Raw genomic sequence first — 9,516 nt, forward strand, 5'->3', positions numbered from 1 at the left:
AAATATAGAACTCAGAATATGAGAATTAGAATGTAAATAATAGAATTGTGTAAATAATGTCTAGTTTAGAATACTGAAGGTTGTTTTGTTTCATTTTATTTAACTCTTGAAACTTAGATCTTTCGTTTAATTTTTATTTTTCGGATGGTTAAGTACGTGAAAGGAAAGAAGAAAAACTTGGTTAATTTTGCGTATTTTACACACTGGAAGCAAAATACGAGATTTATATTTCATGCTACAGGACCGCTTCCATCATTCATGGAGGTGGGGGGCGGGGAGAGACACAGGCGCGGCGGTGAGAAGTCTCCCAGTATGAGAAATCTGGGAGGGGCGTAGAAGGGGAGGCCTCTTCTGTTCCACGAGTATCACGTTCATTCACAGGGAGCCGGCTAAAACAGACTAATCCCCCATGTAGTCGTTCCCTCTACCCTAATAAGGCTTTGGCGCCTCTCCCAGAACTCGGTAAGTTTAAAGTGTAGTAAAACGCATTTTTCCGAGGAATCATCTGAAATGATTTTGTAGATAATTTATTGGACTTTGGAGAAGGGAGAAAATGAAGGAAGGGGTAGAAGGGGCAATTATCACGCATGGTTTTGCTATCGTACTTGCAAGGGGAAGAAAATCTCAATGCATACATGGTTTCAAAGTAATTATTTAGACAGTAAGCAGTTTCCCCAGAAAAGCTCCTTAGAGGGTCCCCTCGCAAGCTGCAGCTTCCAGAAAGTCTGCGGAAGGGGAGTTGGCAGGTGCAAGTGTCTGGGCGAAGTGCTGCACCTAGCTCAGTTGGTGGCGGTCTCTGCCTCTGTCCGTAGGTCCAGGGAAGGCTCCTTGCCTGGCGCTTCCCGGACTGACGCTGTCGGAGAAGAGCGGAGCGCGGAAACCACGGAGCATGAGTCCTCCGAGGCTGCGAGCGTCGCTGTCGCCGTCGCTGCTGCTGCGGTTGCTACTGAGTCGTTGCCTCCTCGCGGCTGCAGGGAGGGAGAAGTGGGCAGCTGGCAACGTGGTGGAGCCGGTCCCCAGGCCCGCAGGCGGCTCCTCGGGTCGCTTCCTCAGCCCCGAACAGCACGCGTGCAGCTGGCAGCTCTTGCTGCCCGCCCCTGGGGCCAGAGCCGGCAGTGAGCTCGCGCTGCGCTGCCAGAGCCCGGACGGGGCGCGCCACCGGTGCGCCTACCGCGGGGAGCCGGAGCGCTGCGCTGCCTACGCCGCTCGTCGCTCGCACTTCTGGAAGCAGGTGCTGGGCGGGCTGCATAAGAAGCGGAGGCCCTGTCACGACCCCGCGCCCCTCCAGGCCCGCTTGTGCGCAGGCAAGAAGGGCCAAGGGGCCGAGCTGCAGCTAGAGCCCCGCGCGTTCCCGCCCGCACGCCCCACTGCCGCGCGATTCGCCGGGAAGCCCAAGCCCGGGGCCGGGAGCCGGGGACGGCCTCGGGAGCATGCACCCGGCGCTGCCGCCGGGACACCGCTTCCCCAAAGCGCACCGCCCAAAGAAAAGCCCTCTGAGAGGAAGACCAAAGGGGGCAAGAGAAAGGTGGCCTCGGTCCCCAACGAGGAGCGACCCTTGGGGACCGGGCCCGACCCCGACGGGCTGGACGAGAAAGCGGAGCTCACAGAGACCTACTGCGCTGAGAAGTGGCACTCCCTCTGCAACTTCTTTGTCAATTTCTGGAACGGCTGAGGCTGCCTGCCAGCCCAGGGAGGGATGAGGGGGAAGGCGTGGGGAAGGGAAAGAAGCTAAGAGCAGCTTAGACCAGGGAGTACCATGATAGAGAGGAGTCCAAGTTCTAGAATGAGGCAGGGGAGGGGGAGGGTAGGGTGCTTGAGATGAAAGTGTAAGGGGTATGGAGAATCTCTGGGATAGCAGAGAAATTAAAAATGTTGAAGAGACTCAGTCCTAATTAAGAGCAGGAAAAATAATGGAAACAGAAATAGGCATACCTTAAATGTGCAAAACCGGGGACTGGGGAGAGAAATCGATGCAGAGAGAGGCTAAGAATAAGGGGGAGATAGAGTGACTAAAGTGATGTGAGTCCGACGTGGGGAGGGGGATACAATGTTTATTGTTTAACATTTCTGTTAAATGCAACCATAAGAAATTGACAACCTGAGCCAGGTTGAATCAATGTCTTCTCACCTAATCAGCTAACAAGACTGCAGACTTTGTATTATCATTGTTTTTCCTTGAGATGGAGTCTTGCTCTGTTGCCCAGGCTGGAGTGCAGTGGTGCAATCCTGACTCACTGCAACCTCTGCTCCCTGCAAGGTTCAAGTGATTCTCCTGCCTCAGCCTTCTGAATAGCTGGGATTACAGGCACCTGCCACCAGGCCTGTATTTTTAGTAGAGACTGGGTTTCACTATGTTAGTCAGGCTGGTCTCGAACTCCTGACCTCGTGATCCACCCACCTCAGCCTCCCAAAATGCTGAGATTACAAGTGTGAGCCACCGTGCCCGGCCCAAGACTGCAGGCGTTTTTCCCCTTTCTGAATTGGTAGGAACTTGGATGCCACGTGGTGGATGTCATAGATAACTTCTATAGGGACAGAAGCCTCACAGGTGGAAACTGGCTCCAAGGGAAGATTTTCAGAATGACTGCCTTTCCATTCTTTTAGAAGGGCTACTTTTTTTTTTTTTTTTCTAAGACAAGGTCTGCTTGCCCAGGCTGGAGTGCAGTGGCTATTCACAGATGCAATCATAGGCACTGCAGTCTCCAACTCCTGGCCTCAAGGGATCCTCACATCTTAGCCTCCAGAATAGCGGGGAATAGCTGGGACTACAAACATGCACCGCTGCACGTGGCTTAGAAGTGCTACTTTATTTTTATTTTTGAGACAGGGAGTCTTGTGTTGTCCAGTCTGAAGTGCAGTGGTGCAATTATGGCTCACTGCAGCCTTGACATTCCAGTCTCAAGTGATCCTCCTGCCTCAGCCTCCAGAGTAGCTCCGACTACAGGGGTGTGCCACTAGAAGTGCTACTTTTTAATGAAATGATGACTAATGTTCTGGAACTTTCCCATTAACCTTCTGTATTCAGAAGTGAATTATGGATGTTGAGTACTCCAGTAAAAAGTATTCTCTCTATATTTGATGATATTTTTTAAAAGAGCTAAAATGTAAGTTTGTGTCTCAGAGTCATTTTGATCATTATTGAAGTTGTATTTCTCTGTTTTATGTAACTAATTGTTAATATATTTCATTTTTAGTGTGATGTAATGATAGACTGTGTATGTTAGGTGCTCAATAAAAACTGTATAGTTAGATTTAAAGAATTGGCAAGGCAATGGAAATTCTACCTGCATTTGATCTACTTCCAAGCACACCTTGAATTAAGTTCTTAAACACATCTTGAATTGCTGGCAAAAGACAGAAACTAAGAAGTCACATAAAGCAAGAGTCACAGGCCAGGCGTGGTGGCTCAAGCCTGTAATCCCAGCACTTTGGGAGGCCGAGGCGGGTGGATCACGAGGTCAAGAGATCAAGACCATCCTGGTCAACACGGTGAAACCCCGTCTCTACTAAAAATACAAAAATTAGCTGGGCACAGTGGCGTGTGCCTGTAATCCCAGCTACTCAGGAGGCTGAGGCAGGAGAATTGCCTGAACCCAGGAGGCAGAGGTTGCGGTGAGCTGAGATCACGCCATTGCACTCCAGCCTGGGTAACGAGCGAAACTCCGTCTCAAAAAAAAAAAAAAAAAAAAAAAGCAAGAGTCACAAATTGGCAGCTACTGAACGCTATCATTATTCTATTTGATTTGCACCCTGGCTCTCTTTCTTTCCCTACCTTCCTCCCATCCACTGTTGAATCCATGGATGGAAAGCCCATGGATATGGAGGGGCAACTATATATATATATAAAAGTGTTGCAACCACTTATTTGGGAGCTTGAAGTTAAATCTTCATGGTCATTCCCTTCTTAACAAGGTGAGATGGCTTTATTCTGAACATTTTTGTCCTCCACTTGAAACATACCATTGCATACCACATTAAAACAACAACTTCATAGTCCTTGCACCCTAAACATCTATGATCTCAAGAACACAAAATTTGTTCAAAAGAAATCAAAGTTAAATTCAAATTCTTCAAATAAGAGTAAATCATTACTTTATTATTTTTTTAATTCTACAAGTTACATATAGTGGCAGACTATATGTAAGAATATATTTACTTACATGATCTCTGCCTCCTGGTATTCTCACCTCTGTATATTCTCCTCTCTTTGATTATGAGCAAGGCCTGTGAATTGCTTCTAATCAATAGAATGTAACAAATGTGACAGAATGGCACTTCTGTAATTACATCACATAATGTAACTTCTATCTTGCTAGCTGATTCTTGACTCCTTTGCTGACTTTGATTAAATAAAAATGGCTTCCCCATGTGGAGAAGCCCACACAGCAAGGGACTAAAGACAGACTGGAGGGGACAGGCAGCAGGGAACTGAATCCTGCTAACAACTGTGTGAAGTTGGAAGTAGAGCCTTCCCCAGATGAGCCTTAGAAGAGCCCCCAGTCCTGGCTGATACTTTAATTGCAGGCTTGTGTGAGATCCTGAAGCAGAGAATCCAGTTAAGCTTTGCCTGACCCACCATGTGTGAGATAATGAATGTGTGTTGGTTTAAGCTGCTAAGTCTGTAGCCATTTGTTATGCAGCAATAGACAACTAACATACATACATAAAATAACTTTATAATTATTTTATTATGAACATATCTGCAAGACAAGTTCTCATACTTGGATTTTGTGGATTAAAGCATGCATGCATTTAGGAAGATACTGCTAAATTGTCCTCCATAACTCTGTATTGATTAAAACTCCCATGAAAGCATTTTCATCGAACATTTAAAAAATACAAATTTATAAACGGTAAAATGTAAAAATTCCTCTGCCTCTTCTCATTCTCTCTCCTCCCTCTCCTTTTCATAGAAGTAACTACTGACTGATACAATTTGGTGTAAACCATTAGTTTGTTGTTTAATCTCTGGATGTGATAGATATTCAGACAAATTTTCTGTGGTCTATGGCTGATCTTCTTAACCTAAGGTATATGTAAAAGTTGAGACTTTGTTTTATACAATTGCACAATTGCAATTTACATATGTGTATATGTACAATTATAGGTATATTTACATATACAAATATGTGAGTTTTTCCCTTTTTTGTACAAATGGATTTATACTATACATATTTTACAATTTTCTTTTTCTTTTTTTGAGACAGAGACTTGCACTGTCGCCCAGGATGGAGTGCAGCGTCACGATCTTGGCTCACTACAATCTCCTTCTCCTGGGTTCAAGGAATTCTTGTGCCTCGGCCTCCCAAGTAGCTGGATTACATAAGCGTGCCACCACCCCCAGCTAATTTTTTGTATTTTTAGTAGAGATGGGATTTTGCCATATTGGCCAGGCTGGTCTCAAACTCCTTATCTCAAGTGATCTTCCCATCTCGGCCTTCCAAAGTGCTGGGATTATAGGCGTAAGCCACCATGTCTGGCCACAATTTGCTTTTTCACATCATAATATATTTTGGAGATCTTTCTGAATAGCTCATGTGAATATAAATATACCTCATTCTTTTTCATTGATGCATAATACAAATTATGAACATAAAAGAAGTATAGTTTTGTTTAACTGTTTTAGCTGCATGGGAAGTGATGAAAACATTGAAATCACCTGAGTACTTTCACAAAGTTTTGTTTTATTTTTATACTTCCTTAAATAGTAATTGTATTCATTTCTAGGTACTTTGTAACAAAGTGCCACAAGCAGGATAGCTTAAACTACATAAATGTATCGTCTCATAGTTCTGGAGGCTAGAAGTCCGAATTAAGGTGGCAGCAGGGTTGGTTTCTTCTGAGGGCTATGAGAGAGAATCTGTTCCAATTTTCACTCCTAGCTACTGGTGGTTTGCTGATAATATTTGACATTCCTTGGCTTGTAGATCTCTGCCTTCTTCATGTGGCATTCTTGTGTGTGTCTGTCTCCAAATTTCCCGTTTTTAAAAGGACATCAGTCCTATTAGATTAGGATCCCCCTCTATTTCAGTATGACCTCATATTAACTAATTATATCTTCTACAACCCTATTTCCAAATAAGGTTGTATTCTGAGGTACTAGGGGTTAGGACTTTCTTTGAATTTTTAGATTAAATTAAATTTTATTTTTGAGACAGGGTCTCACTCCGTTGCCCAGGCTGGACTACAGTGGTGAAATCATGGCTCACTGTAGCCTCAGACTCCTGGGCACAGATGATCCTCTCACCTCAGCCTCCCCGGTAGCCAAGACTACAGGCACCCACCACCACACTCAGCTAAATTTTTTTGTATTTTTTGTAGAGACAGAATTTCATCATGTTGCCCAGGCTGGTCTTGAACTCCTGTGCTCAAACAATCCTCCCACCTCAGCCTCCTAAAGTGCTGGGAATTACAGAGGTGAGCCACCAGGCTTGGCCTTTATTTGAATTTTGAAGGGACACAATTCAACTTGTAACAGTAATAAAGCTCTCTGCCAATTACAAGTATCAATCCTTTCCTATTATACATAAACATATTCCCTTTCCCACAGATACTGTTTCCATTTTTTTCTTTCAATTTTATTTAACTGGTAAATGATGTCTGCTCTAAAAGAGTAGTGCAATTTGATTATAAATTTGCTTGGCAGACATGGGAAATGGCTAGTCACAATAAGCTTGGGATGCTGACAGTCTTCCCTATGTTTTCAGCCCAGAAAGAAAATCTGTACAGGAATATTATTAGGCTCACACAATGCCAACTTTCTAGCACATCTCATTGCCTGGGTACGCCATCACCTGAAAGATATATCTTAGTTTTCCACATTCTGCTGACTGAAAGAAAACTCTGGGTGAGTTCCAATCTTGCTATTCAACAGGATAAAGTTCAAGGCCAAAACAAGAATCTCAGAAAAGGTCAAGCTAGAAGCAGCAGGGAGTCAGGCCAACCTGAGTGAAAATGAACCATGGAGGCTTTAGGGAAAAATCAATTTCCTCGCCCTTTCCAGCTTCTAGAGCCTGTCCACATTCCTTGGCCCTTGGTTTTCTTCCATCTCTGAAGCCAACAATCATCTCATTCCAACCTCTGCTTTTATCATCACATCTCCTTCTCTGACTCCCTCTTTCTTGCCTCCCTCTTTTTTTTTTTTTTTTTAACTTAGACACTTATAAATACACTGGGCCCATTCAAATAATCCATGATAAGTTTTCAATCTCGAGGTCAGTTGGTTAGCATCCTTATTTCTACCTGCAGCCTTAATTTCCCATTGAAATCTAATGCAATTGATCACAATATATTCACAGGTTCCGGGGATTAAGGCGTCAACATGGGGCGGGGGTGGGAGAGGTGGGGGTGGGGATCGGGAGCATTATTCTGCTTACCACAAGTGGCTATGTTCAACAACATAAGCTCCAAAACAAAGGAAGTATAAAGAGGGACATTGTCTATATAACGGGAGAAGCATCAATTCACAAAAAAGGCAACAATTCTAAATGTTAACGTACCTAACACTGCAACAAAATACATGAAGCAAAAACTGATAGAACCCAAAGGAGAAATAGATAAATTCACAATTATATCTGGAGATTTCAACCTTTATCTTTCAATAATAAAGAGAACAAGAAGACAGAAAATCAGTAAGAATATAAAGACCTGAACAATACTATCAACGAACGACGTAATTGACATTCCTGGAATACTGTATCCCAGCAGATTACACATTTTCAAATATCCATGGGACATTCACCAACACAGACCATATTCTGGACCATAAAATGAATTGCAACGTATTTAATACAATTTAAATAATGCAAAGCATGTTCTCTGACCATAAAGGATTTAAGATGGGAATCAATGAAAAGAAGAGATTTGGAAGTTTTCCAAATATTTAGAAATCAAACAACATACTTTTAGATAACCTCATAGGTCAAAGAGGAAGTCATAAGGGAAATCAGAAAATATTTTGCACTGAAAAATTATTCTTCTGCCTAGAAGTTTTAAGATCCTCTTCTTTAGGTAGGATTACATTGTTTGCTATGAGATGCTACTTTTCTTTGAAATACAATAGTGTTTTCAAAATGCAGGTACCCAGCCAATAAGGTCATGAAATCCATTTAGTGCATTAAAAAAAAAAAAAGGACAAAAGAAAATAAAATATAGGCTGGGTGTGGTGGTTCATGCCTTTAATACCAACACTTTGGGAGGCTGAGGTGGGCAGATCATGAAGTCATGTATTTGAGGCCAGCCTGACCAACATGATGAAATCACTTCTCTACTAAAAATATAAAAATTAGCCGGCGGGGTGGTGTGTGCCTGTAATCCCTGCTACTCAGGAGGCTGAGGCAAGAGAATTGCTTGAACCCTTGAGGCGGAGGTTGCAGTGAGCCAAGATTGCACCACTGCACTCCAGCCTGGGCAACAGAGCAAGACTCTGTCTCAAAAAAAAAGAAAAAAAAGAAAAAGAAGAAAAAAAGAAAGAAAGAAAGAAAAGAAAAGAAAAGAAAATAGAATATAAAATGTCGGTCTGGCACGGTGGCTGATGTCTGTAATTCCAACACTTTGGAAGGCCGAGGCGGGCAGATCACTTGAAGCCAGGAATTCAAGACCAGCCTAGGCAACATGGCGAAACCCTGTATCTACAAAAAAATTTTTTTAAATTTTGCACTAAATTAACATAGGACATATCAAAATCTTCTATTGTAGCTAAGTCATTACTTGGAGACAAATATAGAGCATTAAATGCACATATTAGAGAAGGTGATAGAAGGAAATAGCAGAGCTAGAACAGAAGCCAGCTCTCCGCAGGCTTTCTATGATAGAGCATTGCCGGCGCTTCAGGATGAGAGTTTCTTCACTGCCCTTGGTGGTAAACTGCCAGTTATTCACCCCTGAGTGCATGCCACCTAGCCAGAGACATTTTCTTTTTTTCTCTCTTTCTTTCTTTTTCTTTCTCTCTCTCTCTCTCTCTCTTTCTTTCTTTCGAGTCTAGCTCTGTCTTCAGGCTGGAGTGCAATGGCACGATCTTGGCTCACCACAACCTGTGACTCCCAGGTTCAAGCAATTCTCCTGCCTCAGCCTCCTGAGTAGCTGGGATTACAGGCATGCATCACCATGCCCATCTAATTTTTATATTTTGAGTAGAGATGGGGTTTTGCCGTGTTGGCCAGGCTAGTTTTGAACTCCTGATCTCAAGTGATCAGCCCACCTCAGCTGCCCAAAGTGCTGGGATTACAGGCGTGAGCCACCACAGCTGGCCTACTCTCCTTTCTTCTTATCCCTTCCTATTACGTCCAAAGCACAGGAATGCTCTCAATTTTTTAAAAAATAAAGGCAAATCAAAGCAAAACAACCCCCTCCCTTCCCCCCTTCACTTCCCAGAAGATTGGAACATTTTGAAAACTCATCAGCCACAGATGTTTCCTCTTCCTAGAGGAAAGAGGATGTTTAGGACATCCTATTTTTAATTCTCTTGCTCACACTACTAGTCTCAATCATGTGTTTCTTGGATATACAGTTTCTTGG

General features: G+C 43.4%; 1 protein-coding gene across 1 annotated transcript; it reads left to right on the forward strand.

Moving 5' to 3' along the window:
* Positions 1 to 889: 889 nt before the first annotated feature.
* On the forward strand, positions 890 to 3,251 carry FGFBP3 (fibroblast growth factor binding protein 3). Its single transcript, XM_064373670.1, has one exon. It carries the CDS (start codon positions 890 to 892, stop codon positions 1,670 to 1,672), a length of 783 nt encoding a protein of 260 aa, XP_064229740.1. The 3' UTR covers positions 1,673 to 3,251.
* Positions 3,252 to 9,516: the final 6,265 nt, after the last annotated feature.

This window comes from Aotus nancymaae, unplaced genomic scaffold (genome assembly GCF_030222135.1).
Source record: "Aotus nancymaae isolate 86718 unplaced genomic scaffold, 86718_ANA_hifiasm-v0.15.2.pri h1tg000010l, whole genome shotgun sequence".
NCBI classification, from domain to species: domain Eukaryota; kingdom Metazoa; phylum Chordata; class Mammalia; order Primates; family Aotidae; genus Aotus; species Aotus nancymaae.